The sequence below is a fragment of the Elephas maximus genome, chromosome 4 (genome assembly GCF_024166365.1).
Source record: "Elephas maximus indicus isolate mEleMax1 chromosome 4, mEleMax1 primary haplotype, whole genome shotgun sequence".
Taxonomy (NCBI): Eukaryota; Metazoa; Chordata; class Mammalia; order Proboscidea; family Elephantidae; genus Elephas; species Elephas maximus.
Genome location: NC_064822.1, coordinates 57,632,612 through 57,659,617, shown reverse-complemented (window position 1 = coordinate 57,659,617; position 27,006 = coordinate 57,632,612). Strand labels below are relative to the sequence as shown.

The 27,006-nt window shown below is 36.3% G+C and overlaps 1 protein-coding gene across 12 annotated transcripts in view; it reads left to right on the top strand.

The window, feature by feature from the left end:
- The window catches only part of ERC1 (ELKS/RAB6-interacting/CAST family member 1), a 530,770-nt gene that overhangs the window by 73,825 nt on the left and 429,939 nt on the right, over positions 1–27,006 (top strand). For all 12 annotated transcript variants that reach the window (XM_049885108.1, XM_049885107.1, XM_049885109.1 and 9 more), the window contains one exon: positions 22,965–23,381. In XM_049885108.1, the coding sequence (XP_049741065.1) occupies positions 22,965–23,381 (417 nt within the window). The remainder of the gene's footprint in view (positions 1–22,964; positions 23,382–27,006) is intronic.

Sequence of the window (27,006 nt, the reverse complement as noted above, 5' to 3'; positions counted from 1 at the left end):
TCTTGTTTCCGTTTAAAGAAACCTTATTTAATATATATTTTTTACAAAAAACTATATGCAGCATTTCTTTATAAAAAAAACACTAGCAAAGAAGAGTTTAACATTTTCCTGACCTTGAGTAATGGGACCTTAAATGTCTTTGGCTGTCAGCCTCACAGCAACACTGTCCTCTATGCTTTTTTTTTAAATCAGATGTCATCTCAGGAAGCCACAAGTGTAGCTGCTTTTCCTTGTTGTCCATAGATTTCATCATGCATTATAGATGTTATTTTAGCACTTTCTGGAGCAACCTTATCTACACACGGGTGAATTTCCTTTCTTTTTCCGAATGTGTCGTATTGTTGATTCATTAACATTGAAGTCATAGTCAACAGCACTACAGCTCATGCCTGAATGAAGCTTATGTAACACATGTATTTGTATTTTCTCCAAAAGGCACATTACAGCCTGCCTGCTTTTAGGAACACTAGAGGGCACTTGAGCACTACCTTGGGACCATTTTGAACAGTGAAATCAACAACAAAAAAGAACAAAAATGTGAAAAATGTAACCCTAAAAAGTAGATAGTAAAAAGGACACAGGTTTATATTCTGAAAGTTGAATCAAGAAGGCATTGTGTCACCTTGTACGCAGCTGACTAGTTTAAGAAGCCAGTGTTTCTGCTACTACGTAAAGACCATTAGGTGCTGTGGTATAATTTCACTAAACTCACAATATATCACTGTGTGTGTGTGTGTATTTATATATATAAAAACTCAAACCCATTGCCATTGAGTTGATCCTGACTCATAGCAACCGTATAGGACAGAGTAGAACTGTCCCAAGGGTTTCCAAGGAGCAGCTGGTGGATTTGAACTACTGACCTTTTGGTTAGCAGCCATAGCTCTTAACCACTGTACTACCAGAGCCCTGTGTGTGTATATGTATATATGTATTATATATATATATGTGTTTGTGTGTGCGTGTTTGGTTTTGATTATTTTCTCTCTCTATAAGTACACTCACACAATAACAAATATCACTATATCAGTAATATAATTTCACTATAGGAAAGTTAAGGTTTGGGAGAGACTACTGAAAATATATACAAGTTTGTAACCAGGCCACGGACAGAAGTAATTAATGGGATCTCAGGCAATAACTTTGATAATCTTAAGCAAGCAGGCCATTGTGGCTGGTGGCTGCCCCAACAGATATTAAAAACTCTAAAAGTAATTGAGGAGACATGTTTGCTTGCAGTGCTGAAAAAATGCAGATGGAAGGGAATCTCTGAGTGCAAGGTGAAATGCACCCTGCCTTGAACCTAGAGCTGTAGTGCTCAGGGGTATACTCCTATGCCCTCCACAGGAATACACCCTGAAAGCAGGTGCTCATTTTTAATTTTCTTAAAAATAGAGCTGGAAGAATTCCAGCCAAGCTGAGGGCATTTTCCTTTCCTGCTGAAAGCTGTAATTCTGCTCTGCCCTTCCTACTTCCTTTGCCTGGGAAGACTTGCTTATGAATCAGCACAGCTTTGATGCAATGATATTCCTCTATTTACCCTGATCAAGTATGAGCTAATTCATGTTATAAAAACACATTTTATAACAAGACAAACTGTATGTACATCCTTTGAAGTTTGCCACTTTCATTGTATTCCATTTTAGCTACCGTTTTTTAGAGTAATTGCCATAGCTAGTTGTGTCAGCTTGGCATTTTGATTTCAAAGATCCTATTATACTCTTGTTGCAAATGTCAAATAGTGACTTCAGAGTTTCTGAATGATAGGCATAAGCTCCCACTGGTGCTTTGTTTGTTAGAGTATAAGATGATTTTACAGTTTCTTTGTTATTGAGTCTCTAAACTCTGTGTATGCTTTAAATGAGTATTTCTCTTCAGTATAGAGCTTATATTTATATTTCTTGATGAAATATATTGATTTCAGGTTATTTGCTGCCTAGGTTTTACATTTATGTGAGCTTTGAACTTGATTAGAACCTTGATGACACTGAATGGGGGAAGGGATTTTTCACAGCAAGGTGTATTTTACATGTAGGCTGAATTTCAAGGAAAACTAACAGCTTTTAAATGTACTTCATAGTGTATATTTATTTAAAGGGTCAACAAATTTCTTAGTTGACTTTGTTGTTAGCTGCTATCTAACCCAGTAACCCAGTCGTAGCAGCTGCCATCTAGTATGTGGTAAATGTTTAGTACTAAATGTCCATGTAGTTGCAGCCTGACTGGAGACTACTCTTAAGGGACTGAATTTGGAGTATATGGAAGGGCTTATGGGGCCCTGGTGGCACAGTGGTTAAGAGCTACGCCTACAAATCAAGAGGTCTGCAGTTCAAATCCACCAGCGCTCCTTGGAAACTGTTATGGGGCAGTTCTGCCCTGTCCTATAAGGTTGCTATGAGTCAGAATTGACTTGACGGAAATGAGTTTGGGTTTTTTGGAAGGGCTTTTATAATCAGAGTAGCACGGTTAAGAATTTGTGTATTCTTTAAGAAGAATTCATTCACTGTCTTTTATAAGCACAGTTGTGTCATCTTCAGGAAGCATTGTATTTTAGTAATATTGCTTCTCTTTCTCTAAACACAAAGGAGATATCATAGTAATTTGTAGAGCTATTTTTTTTCTCATTAAAAAAAAAAAAACCCATTGCCATCGAGTCAATTCCAACTCATAGTGACCCTATAGGACAGAGTAGAACTGCCCCGTAGAGTTTCCAAGGAGTGCCTGGCGGATTTAAACCGCCAACCTTTTGGGTAGTAGCCATAGCACTTAACCACTACGCCACCAGGGTTTCCTTTTTAGATACGGTAAAACATTTAAAGAATGCATAAATGTGTGTAGAAAAAAAAAGGCTCTACTGTAATTCCGTCTGTCATAGACATACCCAATAGGTATATATATATATATATATGTGTGTGTGTATGTATGTATGTATACACCCATATTCTCTTTGTATTACTTTTTAAAATCTATATTATGAGATGAGCATTTCTCTTGTGTTACTAAATATTCTTCAGAAACATTATTGTAGATGACTACATAAAATTATGTCATACTTTTAGCCCTTCTTCCGCTGTTGGACATTTGGGATTTTTCAGTTTTTTATTGTCATAGGTAATAATACTATTATGACAATACTTGTTAATAAGTTTTCACATTTCTGATTATTTTCCTTTGATTGCTAGAAAATTGAATGTATTAATCAAAGAGGGTCAAAGGAATTACAGAAGTCATTACTTAATCATTCAGTTGTTTGTAATGAGAAAACACATTGTAAAAAATGACTACAGATTTCTATAATTACCTCGTTTTAGGAGAGAGAAGCAACATTGCTAAAATACAATGCCTGCTTCCTGAAGATGATGCAATTGTGTTTATAAAACGAAAGGGATTTAATCTAATATTCCTTTTAAAGAATACATCATTTTTTTTTTCCTGATGGTTCTATATCAGCCCTTCTCAGCTGAGTTCTTTAAGAGAATTACGCCCTAATGCCCTAAGGCGTCCACTGTAGTGAAATAACTTACTTCCTGTGCAGTGGCTATGAATTAGCCTTGAGAGAATTGACAGAATAATCACTGAAATCATTTTACGTAACGCTTAATTCTTTAGCAGAACACTGTTGTAAAAGTATGTTCTAGATGTACCTATTGACAGATTGTTTCCCAGAAAGATGAGACCACTTTAGGTGATTACTAGCAATGTATAAGAATGCCTGTGTTGTCTTACCTGTTAATATAATGTTTAAAAATCTTTTGCTTGTTTTATAGGTTAAAAAGTATTACCTTGTTTGATTTTCACTTCTTTGTTTACATTTTTCATGTGTTTGTTAGCTGTTTGCATATTATCTGTGACATGTGTGTTCCTATTTGTCAATATTTTTATTGAGGAGAGGAAGATCTTAGTATTTCATTTATTTATATGAGCTGTTTATGTTGTGGGAGCCCTGGTGGTGCAGTAGTTAAGAGCTAGGCTGGTAACCAAAAGGTTGGCAGTTTGAACCCACCAGCTGCTCCTTGAAAACCCTGTGGGGCAGTTCTGCTCAGTCCTGTAGGGTTGATATGCGTCAAAATCAACTTTACCATAACGTTTTAAAAGTTTATGTAGTAAGGATAAAGTTTTTTTCTGTCACATTTGTTGTAAATAATTATTACATATTGTAATTTTCTCCTTAGTTTCTTAATAAATTTATTTTATTTTTGTTGTTACTGAAAGTATAAACAGCAGAATATACACCAATTCAACAATTTCTACATGTACAATTCAGTGACATTGATTACATTCTTCAACTTATGCAACCACCTCCTTAGTTTTTGATTTTTTGATGCACACAAGTTTTAAAAATACCACACTCTTCTTCATAATTTCTTACATTTCTTTTTTGCTTAGAAAATCCTTCTCCATCCCAAGATTGTTAAATATGTCTATATTTTCTTCTATTTTGTAATTGATTTGGATTTTATATTTACCTCATTAATGTTCCTGGAAATTTGTTTTTTATTTTTGTGTGAGAACATACTTTATTTTTATGAAAATAGTGTGCACCTTCTACATTTGCTTGCAAACTTTGCACTCCTCCCTCGAGGTATTTTCATAAGTGCTGCCATGCTGTAAACATGTTGTAAACATGCTGTAAACGTGTTGCTGTAAACAAATTAGCGTGGTGTGTGTTTAAACAAACGTAGAAGGTGCGCGTTATTTGCGTAAAAATACGGCGTTTATTTTTGTTTTCCCAATAACTGAATAACTTTCTCAACACTGTGTTATGGACGATCACCCCCTTTCCTTTCAGTTTGTGACACTTCTGTTTTCCTTATTAAGTACTTATATATTGTAAAAAGCAGCTCTGGTGGTGCAATGGTTAAGTGCTTGTCTAACTGAAAGGTTGGTGGTTTGAATCCGTCAGCTCCTCCCTAGTTCATTGTAACTGCTGGCTTTGTGCCTAACCCAAATAAATTTCTTTTATTTAAATGCTTAAAGGAAGATAACTGAGCTATTATTATCCCTGCAGTTTGGTATTTAATGATATTTCTTATTATGCGGTCTTTGAGAATAAAAGGGCTGATTGAGTCAGGGTCAGTGTCATTACTACTGCTGGAGTTCTGTAACTTTATAATTTATGATTCTTGTTCGTTTGCTTAAGATCACAACTATGTAAACAGTAAAAAGCTGAATTGTACTAAAATTACATAGGATTTCTCTTTCATGAAAAATAAAGTTGGCTAAGTTTGCTCTGATTACTTGTAGTTTTCTTTTTGATATGCTTGTGTGAAGGAAAACTAAATAGAGCATCAAAAAAAAAAAAGTTGCAAGCTTTTTCTTATTGAAATTAGTACCTTTAGAGACTTTCTCTTAATTTCCTTTTTTCCTTGCTATTGGTTCTTTATAATTAACTAATTACTTTTCATGTTATCATTGTGTCTCATTCTTTTTGTGGTAATTATCCCAGATACTGTAAAATGTGGTCTGGTACAGCTGAAAATTTTCAGGGACACTTAGCATGAAACACTATGGCACAAATGTTGTAGTATCTCGTTTTAAAAATGAGGAGAAGGTTTTGCAAAGCCATGCATATTTTTTGCCCCAAATGTTGGTGGCTTTTTCATTTAGGTTATAGTCAAATATGTACTTTGTAATATTCTTTTCAACAATAACTTTGGAATTTACATTCTTAAATAGTGTTCCGTCAGTCCTCTTAAATGATAGCGTTTGTTAGCAGTATTTACAGTGGCAGATCAAATAACAGGCAGAATTTTAGAAAGGATTTAATTGTATCTTCTTTTTATGTGTTTTAAAATTGCGTGCATTTGAATTACTCTTGGGATTCATATGGCATAGTTGTATGAAGGAGATTTTGAGCGGTTAAAATAGGAGCTTATGTTGAATCAATAGTTGTCTTTATTTTGACAACTCAGCAAATAATGAGGAACGTGAGAGTTGGAGTTGGAAGATTTGGTGTGAAGGGAGAGGATTTGTGAAGATTAACTGGTTTATTTGTGCTGTACTAGCAAGTAAAATAAAATGTTGATAAGGACCTACATTTTTGGAACAGATTTGCGGTAATGATGGGTTACTTTCAGTTTTCCGTGCTGTGGCAGATCATACAACAATTCCATTGTGTGCGTGTGTGTGTGTGTGTGTGTGTGTTTATGTCTGTGTGTTTTAAACATTTATTGAGGATATGGGCCATGTCTTTTGTCTCTGGCTTCTAATTTCCTCTTCTTTTTGATAAACAGAGATAACTGATTCATGACCATTATTATAGTTAAGTAATTTTCATTTAGGAGACATAAATTGTAAGGCTCATATTGGGCCCTGTGCTATCAAATGGGTTGTTTTGTTCCTCTCATATTTTACTTGGGTGAACAAGAATTATCAACTGTATTCAAGATGAACTGGAGGGACGATTGAGATGATCCAGTCACATGGTTTTTGAAAATTTTTAAAGCTGCAGACCCCCTTTTTTCAAACAAATATTATTGTGCTATGTAAACAAAACTTATTTTAAAAAAAGTAAAATAAAAAAGAAGGCAGTGCTGTTCTGATCGAGACAGGAATGGGGAGTTCAGAGCCCCCCGTATTGCCGGTAGCAGGCATGCCCTGAGGATGCTTTCCAGAACCCCCAGGGCCTCATAGAGCCGTGAAAAGCCACTACCCTAACCTTTTAGTTTTATAGCTAGCTAACAACAGTAGTAACTACCATTTATTGATAATTTACAATATGATAAGTACTGTCTCTATATGTTATTGCTAATTATTATAATAACTGTAGGGTAAGTTTTATAATGTTCATATTATAGATGAATAAATTAAGGCTTAGAGTGGTTAAGTAACTTCACTGAAGTCATCTGGAAGAAAGTGGTGGAAGCAGGAATTGTACCTAGAGCTAATTCTTTATAAGTCTTTATTTTGAACATTTTATTGTGGTTTGGATGAAAGTTTACAGAGCAAATTAGTTTCCCATTCAATGATTTATATATATTTTGTTTCTGCCCCTTTCTGCCTTCTGAACTTCGTTTTTGGGCAATTGCTGCCCTTTTAATTCTTATGGTTGGTTGTTCTGAGGAGCACATTCCTCACGGGCATTATTGTCACTTTATAGGCCTGTATATTGTTTGGCTAAAAGGTGATCTCCGGGAGTGGGTTCAGTTCCAGGTTTGAAGGGTATCTAAGGACCATAGTTTCAGAGGTTCTACCAGTCTCTCTCAGACCAGTAAGTGTGATCTTTTTTATGAATTTGAATTTTGGTTCTACAGTTTTCTCCCACACTGTCCAGGACCCTCTGTTGTGAACCCAGCGAGACTAGTCAGTAGTGGTAGAGCGAAATCTTCCTTGGTCTTCCCGTAACCTAAAGAGACAGCCCTTTTACTTCGTTTAGTTTCTGTGACACTGTCCTTTCCTGATTCTCTCACTTCCCCGACTTTCCTCTGCCTCCTTTGCCAGCCTTTCATACTCGGCCTTCATTGAATGTAAAATCAGTCCCGTGACTCTATCTCCTCTTACTCATTTTCTTTTCCTAGGGAAGTTCATTCACTGTTGTGGCTTCAGTTCACATCTGTGTACCAAAGCCGCCCACATTTATATTTTTAGCCAACATCATTTCTCCAAGTTCCAGACCCACATATGCAGTTGCTCACTTGAAACCTTTTCTCAGTATCTCAGAGGCAACTTTAATTTCGATTCATGATCTCTCCTCAAATTTGGTCCTTTAAAATTGTTTCCCATTTTTGTTTATGGTACTGCCACCTGTCCAGGTTGTCAGAAAACTTCAGAATTTTCCTTGACTCCCTCATTTCCCCCCCATCAATCAAATCACGGTGATTTTTTTTTCTCTTAGCCATCCATTTTTCCATCCTCACTGTCACTGCCATAGTTTGGATCATCATCATTGTTAGCTTAGATTACTGCAACCGTCTCCTAATTGTCTCCAGGTTTGCTCCTTCCCCCTAATGTGCAGTCACTTTACAGCCAGTTTCAGCTTTTAAAAAATGTAAATGTGGTGATTTGAATCCTGGCTGTAGCACTCACTAGTTATGTGACCTTGAGAAAGTTACCAAGTCTCCTCAAACCTTAGTTTCCTCATCCGTAAAATGGCTATGATAATAATTCTTACCTCATGTGATTGTTGTAAGAATTAAATGAGGTACTATGTGCCCGATGCATGGTAAGCACTTGATAAATGCCGGTGATGATAGTCCTCAGCTCAGAACTCTTAAATGGCTTCCTACTGCCTTGAAAACCCATTAAAACTTTTGTCACACTGCCTAAATCCTCTGTGCCTCAGTCTGTAATTCCTCAAATGTGCCACGCCTCCCCCCCTTCAGGGACTTCACATGTGCTGCCCTCTCTTTATAAAATAAGCATCGTGTCTTTAGCTAACAGAAGTTAACTTACTCTTCAAATTTCATTCAGCCCCAAAAATCACTTTCACTGGTAAACTTTTCCTGGGAGAGTCAGGTCCTCTTGTTATGTATTCTCTTAGTACCTTGAACTTATAACTTTTGTTGCTGTTTGTAGTTAATATATAAGTGTGTGTATGTATATATGTATGTGTGTGTCTATGTGTATATATATGTATGTTATTAGTATTTGACTAATGACTCTTATCCTGGGAAATTAAAAAAACAAAAACAAAAACTGTTACTGTAGGGTCATTTCTTTTTTTTTAATTTTTTTTGTGCTTTAAGTGAAAGTTTACAAATCAAGTCAGTGTCTCACACAGGAACCCATATGCAGCTTGCTACATACTCCCAATTACTTCCGCCCCATGAGACAGCCTGCTCCCTCCTTCCATGACCATTTTGCCAGCTTCTAAGCCCCTCTACCCTCGCATCTCCCCTCCAGGCAGGAGATGCCAACGTTGTCTCAAGTGTCCACCCGAAACAAGTAGATCACGCCTCACCAGCATCCCTCTCCAAACCACTGTCCAGTCCAATCCATGTCTGATGAGCTGGCTTCGGGGATGGTTCCTGTAGTGGGCCAACAGAAGGTTTGGGGGCCATGATCACCGGGGTCCTTCCAGTCTCAGACCATTAAGTCTGGTCTTTTTATGAGAATTTGGGGTCTGCATCCCACTGTTCTCCGGGTCCCTCAGGGGTTCTCTATTGTGTTCCCTGTCAGGGCAGTCATTGGTTGTGGCTGGGCACCATCTCGTTCTTCTGGTCTCAGGATGACGTAGTCTTTGGTTCATGTAGCCCTTTCTGTCTCTTGGGCTCGTTATTATCTTGTGTTCTTGGTGTTCTTCATTCTCCTTTGATCCAGGTGGGTTGAGACTCATTGATGCATGTTAGATGGCTGCTTGCTAGCATTTAAGACTCCAGAGGCCACTCTTGAAAGTGGGATGCAGAATGTTTTCTTAATACATTTTAATATGCAAATTGACTTAGATGTCCCCTAAAACCATGGTCCCCAAACCCCTGGCCCTGCTTCACTGACCTTCGATCGAGTCATTTCTGACTCATAGCAATCCCAGTACATAGTAGGTACTAAAAGTATTTCTTCAATCGTTGAATGATTATTCACACTTCAGTTTTTTTCTCTATTCTTCACTGTTTGATGATGTTGATTTTCAGCAGCACTGCCTCCCTATCTTTACAGGCAAGCCTGTCTGAAATAGGCTCTTCTGTGTTCTTGATGCAAGAACTCCCAGGGTGGCCAAGGGCCTCTCAGGATCAGGCTGTCGAGTTATTTTTTTTTCTTGGATAAAATACTGTCCTTGGGTAGTTTACAGTTTCATGTTTTTTTGGCACTAGTCTGTAGAGTGGAATCTGTTATTACCACACATTTGTTTAATACATATATTCAGGAAGAGTGTTGATTATTGTGGCTTTTAAATATTTAGGTTCCTTATCTCTAAAATAGTTTTACAGGGATCTTTGAGAGTAAAACTTTGGTACTAATAGTAAAACTTTGGTTCTAAGAGTAAAACTTTGGTACTAAGACTAAAGTAGCTGCCTTTTGTGAGGATTCTCAGGCAAAGATACCATTTTAGGATGTAGGGTGAGAGGAGATGAATTAGAATTCTTTCCAATATTTTCTGTTTATTCTCTCATTCCTCTTTCAGAGAGAGATTATAGTGGAAAAAGGAATAGGCAAGGTTGGAAAGAGCATAGATGGAGATCGTGGAATCATTTTTATTCCTCTAATGAAGTAGAATGATGTTAAAGCCTTCCCTCCCCTCCAAAGGAAATATAATTCAATTTCATTTATATGCCCTTGAAGCTCTGATTTTAGTTATAATTTTGTTTTTTAAAGGTCCGAAACCTTAAAATATATTAGCATGGTAAGTTTATTAATTTTCCCACTGTATACCTCATTGCTTATCAGTTTGATTCTTCAGTATAAAATAATCCAATTAGCAGATTAATTTTTTTTTTCCCCAGTTGGCAAGTTTGATCTTCGTTATAACTTCTCATTGGAGCCTTAGCCTTTTTGTAGCCTGTTCGTTTTTATTTCATACCATGGGAGCTAAAGATGGCAGGTTTCTTGTGGGAAACATTTGGTAGTGAGAATTTTAAAAGAAATGTGCAAGATGGTATACATCTTACATATCCTCTGTATATGTAGAATATGAAGTTGGTCTCTTTACATATACCTTCTTCGATAATCTTGTGATGTCTTCAAAATGGCGGTAAGTTATAAATTAAAAAACAAAGGGCTTTTTTGGGGAGGACGTCTTTGTTTAATGGAGAAACATAAGGCCTTATATGGAGAAATAGGTTTAAAATTCCATGGATAGAATTTTTTAATTTTTATTGTGCTTTAAGTGAAAGTTTACAAATCAGGTCAGTTTCTCATACAAAAATTTATATACACCTTGCTATATGCTCCTGGTTACTCTCCCCCTAATGAGACAGCACACTCCTTTTCCTCCACTGTTTCTTTTCGTGTCCATTCAGCCAGCTTATGACCCCCTCTGACCTCTAGACAGGAGATGCCCACATAGTCTCATGTGTCTATTTGATCCAAGAAGCTCACTCTTCACCAGTATTATTTTCTATCCCATAGTCCATTCCAATCCCTGTTTGAAGAGTGGGCTTTGGGAATGGTTCCTGTCTTGGGGTAACAGAAGATCTGGGGACCCTGACTTCTGGGATCCTTCTAGTCTCAGTCAGACCATTAAGTCTGGTCTTTTTACGAGAATTTGAGGTCTGCATCCCACTGCTCTCCTGCTCCCTCAGGGGTTCTCTGTTGTGTTCCCTGTCAGGGAAGTCATTGGTTGTATCTGGGCACCATCTAGTTCTTCTGGTCTCAGGCTAGTGTAGTCTCTGGGTTATGTGGCCCTTTCTGTCTCTTGGACTCATAATTACCTGTGTCTTTGGTGTTCTTCATTCTCCTTTGCTCTAGGTGGGTTGAGACCAAATGATGCATCTTACATGGCCTCTTGCTAGCATTTAAGACCCCAGACGCCACTCTCCAAAGTGGGATGCAGAATGTTTTCTTAATAGATTTTATTATGCCAGTTGACTTAGATGTCTCTTGAAACCATGGTCCCCAAATCCCCACCCCTGCTACGGTGGCCTTCGAAGTGTTCAGTTTATTCAGGAAACTGCTTTGCTTTTGGTTTAGTCCAGTTGTGCTGACCTCTCTTGTATTGTGTGTTGTCTTTCCCTTTATCTAAAATAGTTCTTATCTACTGTCTAATTAGTGAAAACCCCTCTCCCTCCCTCTCTCCCTTCCCACTCTCGTAACCATGAAAGAATATTTTCTTCTCTGTTTAAACTATTTTTCGAATTCTTATAATAGTGGTCTCATACAATATTTGTCCTTTTGCAACTAATTTCACTCAGCATAATGCCTTCCATATTCCTCCGTGTTATGAAATGTTTCATGGATTCATCGTTGTTCTTTGGATAGAATTTTTTGATTTAAAAAATTTCACATGCCTCAGAGAATGAAGCTAGGGCTCTGCTAAAGCAGTTTCATAATTCAAAGGTTTCTTTGAAAATACTCTGACCTTATTCCTTATTGATGGAATTGAATGCACAGTCATTTGGCTTTCTTTGTGAAATAGCAACATTTCCACCAAAAGTTATTACTACATGGTTAGTGGTTCTATAGATACAAAGATTCCAAGCTGGGCATCTGACCCTTCTTTTTTCTTTCCTTTTCTGACATCAATTTTTTATTTTAAAAAATCATTAAAGTAATAAATACCCATGGTAAAAGCTGCAGAAGAACACAAAGAATAAATTATAAATACTAACTGTACAGAGATAACCATTGTTAATATTCTCCCTTAAATATACTTAGTTTTTTTCTTAGTCTTTTTCCTGTACGTATGTGTCTGTGTATATATATACATATATGTGTAGTCATATGATACTTATCAACTGTATATGTCAGTTCGGTATGTGCTTTTTTTCCTTAATATATTGTAGATTATAAAGCTGTAAAAAAATCAGCATAACGTGCTTATGAGAATACCTTGATGGGGAGGGCAATGTTAGCAAACCAATGGAGAAGGCAAAAATTATTTAAAAATACCAGAGTTGGTCTCCTGCAGTGGATTATCGGTTGTAGTCTGTCAGTTTCATTTTGATTTGCTTAATAGCTAGATTTGATTTTTATAGAAAAACACATTACTAACAATGTAAGTCTTGAAAAAAATATGGATAATTTTGGTTACCTTATTCTGGTTTACTGATGTTCTTTGTATATGCTTTATGCTGTTCTTCTATAGAAATATTCTCTTATCCCCCAGAGAATATTCTTTATATAAGTGATTTTGTTTGGCTTCATCTTAATTTAAAATTTTTTTGGTGGTGGTTTATGTGAAATCACCTTAAACTATTGCACTGTGCGTGAGTGCTTTTCTGTAACACCGCGAGGTCACGGTCTTTTTGTCCTTTCCCTTGGTATCATGCTTCTTTTCTTCCTCCCTCTCTCCGGAGGAAAATGCTGGTGAAGAAGAAGGATAATCCATAGCTTCTGATAAGCTTTGAGTACACAGTGACTTCAGTGTTGACATAGCTCTGCTGGATACAGACGTGGGCCCCTGTCAGCTTTGCAGTGTGGGCTACAGCTGAATGTCAGCAGGGCTCCCTTCAGATGGCTAAGTTCTTGCCTCCAGATGTGTGTTCATTTAGCAAAGCCCATTTCCAGTAACAGCCTTGCCAAGATTAGCTGTTAATGCTTTCATAGCTGAGTGGTGGAATCACCTATGTCTCCTTTCTTTCTTCATCTTTTCTGTTGTTGATTCGTTTACACTAGTATCTTAGTGACTAAATTTGTGAATCTTTTGTTCCTTATTTGCCTCTGTAGACAGGTGTTTGAAACTTCTGAGTTGTAGGGAATGAAGCAAGAAGTGAGGTTGATACTTAAAATGCTGCTGAAATAAGCAGTATCTTTTTGACACTTTGTAGTTTCTGCCATTGCTTGTTACTGCTGAGCGTTCTTAAGCCAGATACTAAGCAAGTGGCTGTTAGGGGATCTTTCTGCTGGTCGATTTTACTTTGGAACCTTTTTCTTCTTAGTTATTTTGATATTGTTTTTCATGGAATGAATCTCTCCAATCCTGACATTGCTTAGTATGATAATTTTACTATTGTAATTTCTGGTTTGGGGTACTGTCCTTTTCTCCTTCCATATTTTTCTTCCTCCACTAATTTCTTCTTCCCTTTTTACATTTTTTTCCCTTTTCTCATTTATCTGTGTACTAACAGGACTACCTGATGATTAAATTAAACCAATTTCCAGGAAGGATGCCCTAGAGACTTGAATCTTATCACTTACGTTAAGAAGATGGCCATTATATGGTCACTGTACAAGTTGTTGGTAGTTCATTGGTAGAATTCTTGCCTTTTACATGGGAGACCCAGTTCAATTCCTGGCCAGTATACCTCATGTACAACCGCCAACTAACTGTCTGTCACTGGTGGCTTGCGTGTTGCTATGATGCTGAACAGGTTTCAGTGCAGCTTCTAAAAAGGACTAGGGAAAAAGGCCTGATGATCAAAATCCTGTGGATCACAGTGTTCTGATCCACAGCTGATCATGGGGATGGCACAGGACCAGGCATTGTGTTCTGTTTTGTATGGGGTCTCCATGAGTAGGGAGCTGACTCAGTGGCAGCTAACATCAACAACAGCAGCAGCAACGTAGCAGTGTGATGGCACTTGCGATTTGTTGTAGCTCCGTTTTCATTCCTTCTCCCTTATTGATAAAGAGGAAAAGAAATTTCATTGTGATTTTGGTTAATCATTCATTTAATCAATTAGGCAAACTTTTTTTTTTTATGAGGGCCTTCTCTGTACCAGACGTGGTGCTGTGTAGTGGGGATGCAAAGAGGAGTAAGAATTAATACTTGCCTCAAAAAGCTTATGGTTTGAAGAGGATGCTAAACAGATCAAAATTATAATGTGTCACAATACAAATATGTTGAGGACATTATGGGGAAATAGAGGGGGCTCATCTCATTCATCTATTGGGAAATCAGAAAAGGCTTTCTAGAGGAGGTGATACCTGAGCTGACAATGAAAGGGCAAATGGGAATTAGCTAGGAGAGAAAGTGGGGAAAGGGCAGAGGAGGCTGCATAAGAAAAGGCTAAGGGGAGAATAAGAAATACATGAGGGTTTGGGTAATTAAAAGCTATTTGGGGTTTCTAGAACTTGTACTACAAGCAGTTTATTGTTGCTTGAGTTGTCGATTGCCTTGATGAGCCCATAGTATATAGAATGTATTTATGATCCTAGAGCTTCATTGTTTTGGTATCATTGCTTTTTAATCTGTAATTTCAATTCTATGTTGTGCTAGCATTAGCATTAGGATAGATTATGTCTATTCCTGATATAATCCTATTGCCCAAATTTTGATGTTTCTCAGGAATATTTTGTCACTAGAGTGCAAAGATAGAATGCTGTTATTTTTCCTGAATTGAGTAACAGATAGTAGTTGCTAGAATTGTACCGTAATTGCTTGATCATTCTCTTGACTCTGACATTTTTTTTTTCTTCTTTTTAAAGAATAACTTTCTCAGTAAGATCAAAGTGAAGTGCGAGAATGTCAGTTTAATACATCCATCTTGAGTTCTGGTGTGGTTCTTTCTTGCATTTTGGAGTGTGTCTCTTGCTGGTGTTTGGCCCAATCTAAGAACTTAGGTTTGGTTTAAAATTTGAGAGCTTGTAGTGTACTTTGCAGCAAAGGAAATAAATCTCTGTTATCTACTGGAAGAGCACTGGACGAACAGACAGGAGAAATAAATGATGTCAGAGGCTCTTCTCTGTCTGAGTCTCTGAGGTTCACACTCATTAAATTACTTACCTAAAAAAAAAAAAAAAAAGTACTGGTGAGTGAATGTGTGTATGTAACAAATCTGCATTACCAATTTGTACGCATTATTTTGGACAAGAGCTCTATTCTCTACTTTTTCTGTGCTGTAGTTTTATATAAAATCATAAAACTATGATTCTCGTGGACTGGTAATTATCTAAAAATGATTCCCTTCATTTTCATTATAGGACAAACATCGCATAAACCTAGAATATATAATTAACATTTTCATAAGGCTTATGTTTTGGCCAGTTTGGTTTTATGATAAAATTATTTGTATTGCCTTGTGAATAGTTATTACAAAATAAGAGTAATTTACTGTATTATTTTTTAGGGGAGAGAGATGACTTTCCAGGGTCTTGGATTGAATCTACTATCCAGATGCCATTTGCTTTCAAAATAGTATCTCCAAATTGGTTTATGTCAATCTTTCATTTTTATATGTGCCCCAGGATAGAAAGATGAAAGTCCCAGTCCTAGAAAGTTTATTGAAAACAGAAGCAAACAGATAAATTACAGATCAATCTGGTAAGTGCTATTCTAGGCACACACATACAGTGCTATGGCAGCACAGATCAGAACACTGGGTAGTGTGAGAACCCAAAAGCTTGACTTGAGTGACTTCAGTAAGAATTAGTGTAAGCTCTTTTGCATCTTACATTATTAATTAAGCTTACTTAATGTATGTATGGTCATAATTTATCATTTATAATAGGGTACAGTACTGGGATTTTCTCTTACTGTTGTCATCTTAATAAATGGTGCATTGAATTCTCTGTGGATATGTTGTTTGTATTCATGGCCATTTTCATGTTTCTATAATACTCTTTTTCTCTAACTAAAAATAGCTCTAGACAAAATACTAATGTCATTTTAGAAATCAGGAAAAATTGGATCACAGTGTTCTCTTGCTCCAAGAAATTAAGGATGGTTTATTGGTTGGAAATTTTGCTCCAAAGAAATTCTCATATTTATCTAAAATAAATGTAGGTTTTTTTTGTGATCTGTTGTCGTTGCATGAATGTATTATTTTTTCTAATAAAAGTCATAGTGAGTGTTATAGATTTAAGAATTTTCATTGCTGTTGTAAATAATATCTTGCCATTTCATTGAGATACAGATTGGTGTAATAATGGCACAACCCTTGTAGTAGATTTTAGGCAGCTATTCTTTTTTATTCTTCTAGCCTTTCCAGATTAAGTGTTTAAGTACAAAGTGTTGTAGGGGAAAAAACATCTCTAAGTTTAGTAAAGCAAAAAGAAAGTTTTATTCGGCATATATTCAAAAGGACAAAAGTTCAGAAGCGGACGAAGCATGTTGCCAGAGGTATGTCTGCCTGAGTCCAGGGAAATATTACGGAGTAAGCAGTGGGAAAACAAGCATGCTGCCACAGCCATGTCTGCCCGAGTCCCAGGAAGGTTACAGAGTCATCAGTATACATTAACATTACAAATGGGCAAAACCATTGAAAGCTTCACCTTTTCACAAATTGGCTAGAAACTGTGATCCTACATTTTGAATTGTCTTTCTTAACATCACTGGTACAGGTTTCAGTAAGGACAGTCAGGAAGGTCTTCATTGGTCCAACAAATTTCTGTTCACTAAATGTTAATAGAAAAAAGATAAGAATGGAAAGTCTTTTGTGTTCTGGCTTATGTGAAAGTTTCCCTAAAAGATATTTTCCAAGATTATTCCATCGATTGTCTTTATACCTCAGGGCTCAGTTGATGTGTCCTTGTGAGTCCTTGTGAATCCATCTCCAGCTGGGTCACATTCTCTATGCTCAAAGACAGGGAATAATGAGTCCAATATTATTTCCTAAATCAAAAGATGTGAACTAATGGGTGTCAGTATAAAATTTGGGATGTGAGAAGTGTGAGATCAGTTTGGAGTGTATCATGAGCAGAATTCACAAATAGAAATTTTCCTGATATCATACAACTGAGATCTTTCTACTAAATTCAGCATGTCTGTTTTTGGTTGATCATCGTAAATGTGTATGAGATGTGGGCATATGCTCATTTTATCTTATGTATGAATACGTTAGTGAAAGAGTAGCCTGGCTTCTAGCCTGCTTTCATCACCCAAGGAAGCTGGGGTGCATTCTTTTATAAAGTAAAGCTAGCTTGAATGAAGCCTAAAGAAGAAATGTTGATTCATATTTCAATGGAGAAGGTTGCTGTGTAGCCTTCTAGGCTACTGGCAGAACCTTGCTTTAGTTCTACACCATAGTAAAATGAATGTCAGTAGAACTGAAGAAATAGACACATTAGTAATTGTGCTTTCCTTCTTCATCAAAATAGTAATTGCCATACTTGATTTAGTCATATGTACTAAAGTGTCAATTGTTAGCTGTAGTCAACACCTATTTCTCCTGAGTTAAGTGAGTTGGTGGTGATGAATATTCTTAAAAATGGAGGAATAGTTGTACCTGGAAGTCAGTTTCCTTGTTGAATTTAACTTCCGATATTTCTCCTTGGGATGAAAGCCCTCAAGAGTGTCTGGATTTTTTTTTTTACCTTTAAAGGTAAAACAGGAATCCAGGATTAGTTATAGGCTTCAGAGAATTAGCCTTTTGATTCATCTTTTTGTCGAGGATCTTGAACTCCAGCAACTATTAAGAATTTTTAAAAGGCAACGCTTACAGTTAAATACATTTAAAAAATCATGAATTAAAATACCTGATAATTATATTGTAAGTTTATTCTTGGTGAGAAAAAGCAATGCTTTTCAATAGTTTGAACTACCAGAATTGAAAGTTCAGTACTTTTTAAGCATATTACCAAAACAAAAAACTGTGAAGGAAAAAGTTTGTATCTTTTCATTTAAAAAAAAAAAAAAAAAAAACCTGACTGTAAAAGTCACTATAAATAATGTTATCAGAAAAACGACAGACTTGGAAAAATATTTATAATATACACAACAGGTAGAAAGTTATTTTCCAAATATAAGGAACTCTTAAAATGGATGAAGAAGAAAAGCTAAATATCCCAGTATTAAAATGGGCCAAGAACAAGAATAGACGAGTAACCGAAGAAATACAAAGTAGTCAGTAAATGCGAAACTAGATTACAGCCTCTCTTATAATCAAAGAAATGCAAAACAAAACAAGAATGAGACCCCTTCCCATCAGATTGGCAAAAACTTAAAAAAAAAAAAAAAAACCCCAGAAACCAAACCTGTTGCCACTGAGTCGATTCTGACTCATAGTGACCCTGTAGGACAGAGTAGAACTGCCCCACAGAGTTTACAAGGAGCTCCTGGTGGATTCAAACTGCCGACCTTTTGGTTAGAAGCTGTAGCACTTAACCGCTATGCCACCACGGTTTCCCCAAAGATTAAAAAAGAATAAAAATATCCAAAGTTATCAACAGTATGGGGAAATGGCTGCTCCCAGACATTGATGAAAACTTACAGACCATTTTAGAAATCATTTATAATTTGTTTCAGAATTGTGACTCTGCATACCTTCTGAACCAGCAATTTCATCTTTGGGCATTTATCCCCAAGAAAAATTTGGATATGTGTGTGAAGATGTAAATATAAAAGTGCCTATTATAAGAGTGAAAAATGAAAACAAATCTAAATATTTTTCAGTAAAACCAAAAAACCAAACCAGTTGCAGTGGAGTCAGTTCCAGCCCATGGAGACCCCGTATATTGCAGAGTAGAACTGCCCTCCATAGGGTTTTCAAGACTGTGACCTTTCGGCGGCAAATCGCCAGGCCTTTTCTTAGGCACCTCTAGGTGGGTTCGAACTACTAATGTTTCAGTTAGTAGTTGAGCACTTAACTGCGCTATCCAGAGACTCTATTTATCAATGAAACCCAAAAACCAAACCCAGTGCTGTTGAGTCGATTCCAACTCATAGCAACCCTATAGTAAATGCTGTAGTAGCCACACAGTGGAATTCTTTGGCAGGCATCTTTTAAAAATGAATTTAATTTGTTTTTTGAATGGCTAGTGCATTTATGTGGTTCAAAATTCATGAGGGCGTTTGGGGTAAGGAGGAAATAGGGAATGAGTGTTAATGGGTATGGGTTTTTATCTTTGGGGTGATGAAAATCTTCTAGAATTATGTAGTGATGACCGATGTTACAGCTTTGTGAATATGATAAAAACTTCGACTTGTACCCTTTAAACGGGTGAAATTTATGGTACGTGAATTATAGTGAAACCTGTGAGAGCCAGAGCTTGACAGGAGTTCCTTGTTTTTCTGGGTCTGTTAAGTATTCCTGCCTTTGCCAGGGTGCAGTCTTACCACTTTTCTGTCCCTCTCTGTTAATGGAAAATATTTGAGATTTTCTTCTCTGACAAGTTTCTGCTTTACACAGGTTCTGACTTTTGCAAGTTTCACAATGTAACTCAGGAAAGCTGTTATTAAAAAATTCAAGAGGAATAAAATATAGTGAAAACTTCTTCGTATAACTTGTCTCTCAACCATTCTAGTTTTTTCTTTTTTTTCCAATTATTAATAATTTATAATTTTTCAAAATATTTTTATTTCTTATATAAACATATTTTATTATTCATTTACAATACTAATAAATATTTATTTCCTCCCATTTTTACAAAGACAGTAGCACAGTGTTTTGTACCCAAGCGGCATCTATTAAGGTCTCTTATTTTTAGGTAAAAATGTCAGTTTTGATTACAAAGGGATTACATGGTTACCGGAGGAGATTTAGATGGTACAAAAATGTATAAAGAAAAACCGGGAAGCCACTGTACCCAGAGATAGTCATTGGTAATTGTTTATATTCTTTCAGACTTTTCTTTACATATACAGTTTTTTGTAAATCAGAAATGGGATCATCCTGTACTTGGTATTATATAATCTGTTTTTTTTTTTTAACACTTATAAACAGTATATCATGACCATATTTTTTGGTCAATAAATATACATCTACATTGTTATTTATTTATTTTATTTTTCTTGTTGAGAATATACACAGCAGAACATACACCAGTCCCACAATTTCTATATGTACAGTTCAGTGACATTGATTACCTTCTTTGAGTTGTGCAACCATTCTTACCCTTCTTTTCTGAGTTATTCCTCCTCTGTTAACATAAACTCACTGCCCCCTAAGTTTCCTATCTGATATTTCGAGTTGCTATTGTCAGTTTGATCTCATATAGATAGATCTTAAAAGGGCACCATGCTCAAGGCAGACATTCTTTACTATTTAAGCTAAACTTTTGCTTGGCTTTAAGAAGATTTAAGGTTTAAAGATTATCTCAGGACAGTAGTTTTAGGGGTTCATCTAGCCTTTATGTCTCCAGAAAGTTTGGTGTCCATGAGAATTTAAAATTCTGTTTTGCATTTTACCCCTTTTGAACAGGATTCTTCTACAGAATCTTTGGTGGAAATGTCCAGTAATGGTAGCTGGGCACCATTCAGTTCTTTCGGTCTCATGGCAGAGGAGGCAGGTGTTCATGGAGGCAATTAATCACACACATTCCATTTCCTCCTCCTATTCCTGATTTTCCTTCTTCCTCTGTTGCTCCAGATGAAGAGAGACCAGTCGTTGTACCTTGAATGGCCACTTGCAAGCTTTTAAGACCCAAGCAATATCCAGTGAATTAGGAGGTAGAACAGAAGCACTGAACATGTTATTAGGCCAGTTAACTGGGATATCCCATGAAACCATGCCCCTGAACCTTGGAACCAAGGAACCAAATCTCATGAGGTGTGTTTGGTTGTACATAAGCAGCCTCAGCAGCTTCTCTCTCTCTCTCTTTTTTTTTGTCATTGTAAGTATATCTGTCACACAACTTTTGCCAGTTCAGCTTTTTACTTAACTGACAGAAATTATGTTAATTGGCTTCACAGCCCTACCCCTAGTCAATGTGATTTTTCCATCACCATAAACCAAAACTCAGTACTCAATAAGTAATAACGCTCCCCGCCCCCCCATTTACCCCTTTCTGCCTGCTCCTGGTAATCACTAAGAAACTTTGAGGTCATATTGTATTTGTCTTTTTGTGATTGACTTATTTCACTCAGCATAATGTCTTCAAGCTCCAACCATATTGTAGCATGTATTGAGACTTCATTTCTCTTACTGGCTGAGTAGTATTCCATTGTATGTATGTATAACATTTTGTTTATCCATTCATTCCTTGATGGACATTTAGGTTTTGTATACCTTTTGGCTATTGTGAATGGTGCTGCAGTGAACATTGGTCTGCCAGTATCTGTTTGAGTCCCTGCTTTCAAGTCTTTTGGGTATATACCTAGGTGTGCAATTGCAGGTTCATCTGGTAGTTCTGTTTTTAGCTTTTCGAGTACATTGTTATTTTTAATTGATCAATAATATTAAATTGTATGGACGTTACTCATTTACTTAACCCATCATCTATTAATATACAACTGATTGAGTCTGATGTTGTCAGTGTTATAAACAAGTATCTTCATACACTTGCCAAATCATTTCCTGAGATTTTATTATACAATTTTGCAGTCTGTCAACATTTTTAAACAATGTATGTTTTTAAAACACGCATCAGAAAGAATTCCATGATATATTAACTGTGGAAAGATAACGCAGGTATTAGTACTCTCATTTTAAATATGAGGAATCTGAAACCCAGGATGACATAACTAGTCAATATGGGAGCTGGAACCAAAACTCATGTCCTCTGATCATGTTGTAGTGCTCTGGAATTCAGAGAGTGATCTTTTTGTTGTTGCTTCTTCATTCTTAAAAATAAGATTCTTGATGTAACATCCATTTGGAATTCTTTGTATAATGTGCTAGAATTTGCGTATCCATTCAGATTAAAGGTTCATATACCTTCATTAGGGATAACCCAAAAAACCCATTGATATGGGCTAAGAATAAACCCCCTCAAACAGCTTAACTTGTTTTAACATCTTCATTTAATTATTCACCCAAGTTGTTATCTTCCCTTGTATAACAAGTTCACACATCCTCTTTCTCTCTTAAAACTTCAAGTTATGCTATTTGTTAGTGTAACTTTCAGTGGGCTGGAAGGATTGGTTTGGTTTGGTAGTGCTATTATCATTGTATGATCTTGGTCAAATTTTTTTTTTTCTAAGCCTTAGTTTCTTTACTTATGAAATCAAAATAATACCTGTGTCTTTGTGAGGATTAAATGAACATATAAAAAGTGTTTGGCACAATCTGGCATATAGAATAAGTATTTTATATCCTGGAATAAATACTCATTAAGTATTAGTATTTATTATTTAAAGTTTATAATACATGAAAGCCATTTTGTGTTTTGATAATGTTTGTACTTTTTGGTGGAATTTTTTCATGAATGTGCTCTCATTCCTGTAGATTTTCCCTGTCTTCCCTTTCCCCTCAACTTCAGTATCTATGTATTACATTGTATTAATTTTGGAGAGTTTCCTTTATTTTATCAAGCCTTATGCAAAGTGAAGGTCTGTCGATTTATCTAATTTATCCTCCTCCCTGTTGGGAATAAACATAAATTGAATTACTGACATTTAAAAAAAAAAATTTTTTTTTTTAACAGATTATCTCATCCATTTTTTTAAAGGATGTAAAATGGAATAACATGAATCCTGATTTGCTGAATGCAGAGTTCTGAGAGCTCTTGAGACGACTTCCTGACTCCTCCCAAAGGGTCAAAGAATCTGCACCTTTTTTGCTCCTTTGTATAAGGAACACTGACCTGGGGCTGTCCTTTTGTCTTGGTTCTAGCACATGCAGATGACAATCCAGGCTCTCCAGGATGAGTTGCGAATCCAGAGGGACCTGAACCAGCTGTTTCAGCAAGATAGTAGCAGTAGGACCGGTGAGCCTTGTGTGGCAGAGCTGACGGAGGAGAACTTCCAGAGGCTGCATGCCGAGCATGAGCGCCAGGCTAAGGAGCTGTTTCTTCTTCGAAAGACTCTGGAGGAAATGGAGCTGCGTATTGAGACTCAGAAGCAAACGCTAAATGCACGGGATGAATCAATCAAGAAGCTTCTGGAGATGTTGCAGAGCAAAGGACTTTCTGCCAAGGCAACTGAGGAAGACCATGAGAGAACAAGACGACTGGCAGAGGCAGAGATGCATGTCCACCACCTAGAAAGCCTTTTGGAGCAGAAGGAAAAAGAGAACAATATGTTGAGGGAGGTGAGTGACCACTTTTTAAGTTGTTATGTCTCACTGTTTTTTTTTTTTTTTCCTGATTAGTCAGCTCCTTGGCTTAGATAAATTCATGTGCTTTACAGTGCTAGTGGAGGGGAATTTCTTCTCTTGCATGTAGTGTCTCTCTGATTTCTATTTTGAATTGCTCTCTTGTATGGGATGACATTGTCTAGTGTGTATGCTGACTTGATAAGTTTCTGAGTCTTTTCTTTTTTCCTCCTGTATTTCTATAGATGCATTTGTTGCTAGAGGGGCACAGAATTTTCTTGGTTTGTTACTTACCTCTAGATTTGTTCATAGAGATGCACACAACAAAGCCAGAATTGAATAACTATTTCTCAGTTTTTAAAAAGTAATGATAGGAAGTAGGTAATCATCACAGTTTAGGTGTGCTTAAAAGTCCTTGATAGCAGTAATGGATGGATGCCCTGTGGTTTCATGTAAACTGTTGCATGCCGTAAAAGGTATGTGATAAAAATCAGTTGCTGTTATGGAAGCACAGCTAGAAAGAATGGTGTATAGAGACACACTGTGATTTACTTTTTAGAGAGGAAACCTAGGCTTTAGCTGATGACTGTGACTATTTGATAATTTTTCACTTTTATAGGTAATGTTTCATTTTAAGGAAGCATAAAAAAATTAACAGCTATAATAACTTCTGTACACGTGGTCAGAGACTTCAGTTAATTTTCACATTTGGGTAGGGAGGAAAATCACAACACTGTTTGTATGAGTCTGAATAAATCCTTTTTAAAAACGAAATGTGAAGAAGTAAGTTAAAGAAGTGGAATAGTCCCAAAGCAGCAAAACAGTAAGTTTAAATAAGTATTTCTAAATTCATATTTTGTTCCATAATTTCTCCTTTTGGAAAAAATCTGAAATATTTATGTACAGTGAAGGCACTTTTATTTTTGAAGGTTTTCATGTTTAAAAACATGGTTTTAATATGCAAGAAATCCTTAGTAATGAATTGTAATAAAATTAGAAAATATGTGAGCAAAGTAGTACTTAAAATCCAAAGTGATATTACCTAGTGATAACTGTTTTTTTTTTTTTTAACTGTTACTAACTTTGGTTATATATGTTTTCCAGTTATTTTGCTATGCATATATTCTTCCGTTATTTTCATTGTCTCTCTTAAAAAGATGGGCTAGAACGCCTGTGCTGTGTTCAGCGGAACTTTCTGTGATCATGGAAATGTTCCGTATCTGATCTGTCCAATATGGTAGCACTAGCCACGTGTGGCTGTTAAGCACTTGAAATTTGGCTAGTGCAACAAAGGAACTGAATTTTAAATTTTATTTAAATATAATTTGAAATTAAATTTAATTAAGTTTAATCAAATGTAAATATCTGCATGTACTATTGCTACAATGTTAGATAATGCAGCTATGCATAATGTAATATTGCCTGCTTTTCTTACCTAATTGTCTTGACTTTTTCTGTTAGTACATGTAGATTTTCATAATTTCAAATGACTTTATAATATTCTGTTGCATTTATTTTAACATTTCTTTGTTACCAATATTACACATAGCTGCAAGAAATCCTTACAAATGAATTGTAATAAAATTAGAAAATACGTGAGCAAAAATTTAGACCAGTATTAACTTTTCAGTATTATGAAACCATGCTTCATCGAATATCCTTAAGTATATACCCCTCTAAACCAAACAAAAACCATTGCTGTCAAGTTGATTCTCTCATAATGAACCCTGTACAACCCCGTAGGGTTTCCAAGGCTGTAAATCTTTACAGAAGCAGACTGCCTCATTTTTCTCCTGAGGAGTGGCTGCTGGGTTTGAACTGCCCACTTTTCGATTAGCAGCCAGCACTTAAATACTGTACCACAAAGGCTCCGATCATGTACCCCTCTACATTAACTAATTTTTTTTCTTTAGGATAAATTCCTAGAAATAAATTTGCTCATTCAAAGGGTATGTACATTTTCAAAACTTTGACTAAGCTTGTCCTCCAGAGTGGTTGGACCAGTTTACCCTACCAGCAGTATAGCCTGTATTCTTATGACGGATCCACAGTTGTGTACATGTAGTGCTCTTCAGATCACCCGACTGTACTATTTCAGAAAACTCCCAGTCAACTATACATTACAGGTACATGCTGAGCTTCTTTCAGTGTTCTTTAAAGACTTTATATTTTAATAAGGTCACTCAGAGCTTGGTCATAGGATATTGTTAGAGAAGTTCTAATAACCTCAGACAGCATGCAACATGAAACTTTGGCATCATGATGAACTTTAAATGTTACATTTTTATTGCTTGTGTTGTAAATATTTCAACCTGTGCCAATTTATTTTTGGTTTTTGGAGTTAATAAATGTCAAATAAGGAAGGATTGTGGAAAACCACAGTGTTATTATGGCATAGAACAGTCAGAAATATGGTGAATTTGAAAAAGTGATGGAAAAATTGTGAACTTAAGACTGATTTTCAAATAATGAGAAACTCTACAAATATTAAGTCTCATTTACGTACATAATGTGAAAAGAAATACAGGCCTTGTTAATCACACCAGCACACAATTGCAGTTGCCATTATAGGTTTCTCCTGTTATCTGAAAGCAGAGCATAAAGCGAAGAAACAATTGGCATTAATTTATATGGGAAAAATTTTTGAGCATTCCCAGAACCAAAAAATAACCTACCAAATCATGCTGAATAACACATAGACACATATTGAAAGGTGCAAGAAGCATCAAAAGAAATTGGAAGGAATACATAGAGTCACTGGACCAAAAAGAATTAGTCAATGTTCAACCAATTCAGGAAGTAGCATATGATCAGGAACTGATGATACTGAGTGGAGATGTCCAAGCTGCAGTGAAGGCATTAGTAAAAAACAGAGCTCCAGGAATTGATGGAATACCAATTGAGATGTTCAGTAAACAGATGCAGCTCTGGAAACGCTCACTTGTCTATGCCAAGAAATTTGGAAGACAGCTTCCTGGCCAACCGACTTGAAGAGATCCATATTCATGTCCATTCCAGAGAGGTGATTCAACAGAATGTGGAAATTTGTTGAACAATATCATTAATATCACACACAAGTAAAATTTTGCTGAAGATCATTCAAGAGCAGGTGCAGCAGTGCATTGACAAGGAATTGCCAGAAATTCAAGCCAGATTCAGAAGAAGACATGGAACAAGGGATATCATTGCTGATGTCAGATGGATCTTGGCTGAAAGCAGAGAATACTAGAAAGATGTTTACCTGCGTTTTATTGACTATGCAAAAGCATTTGACTCTGAGGATCATAACAGATTATGGATAACACTGTGAAGAACGGAAATTCCAGAACACTTACTTGTGCTTGTGTGGAACCTGTACATAGACCAGGATGCAGTTGTTTGAACAGAACAAGAGGATACCGCGTGGTTTAGAGTCAGGAAAGGTGTGTGTCATAGTTGTATCCTTTCACCATACTTATTCTGTCTGTATGCTGAGCAAATAATTTGAGAAGCTAGGTAGACTATATAAAGAAGAACAGGGCATCAGGATAGGAGGAAGACTCATTAACACCTTGTGATCTGCAGATGACACAACGTTGCTTCCTGAAAGTGGAAAGAACTTGAAACACAGATGACTATCAAA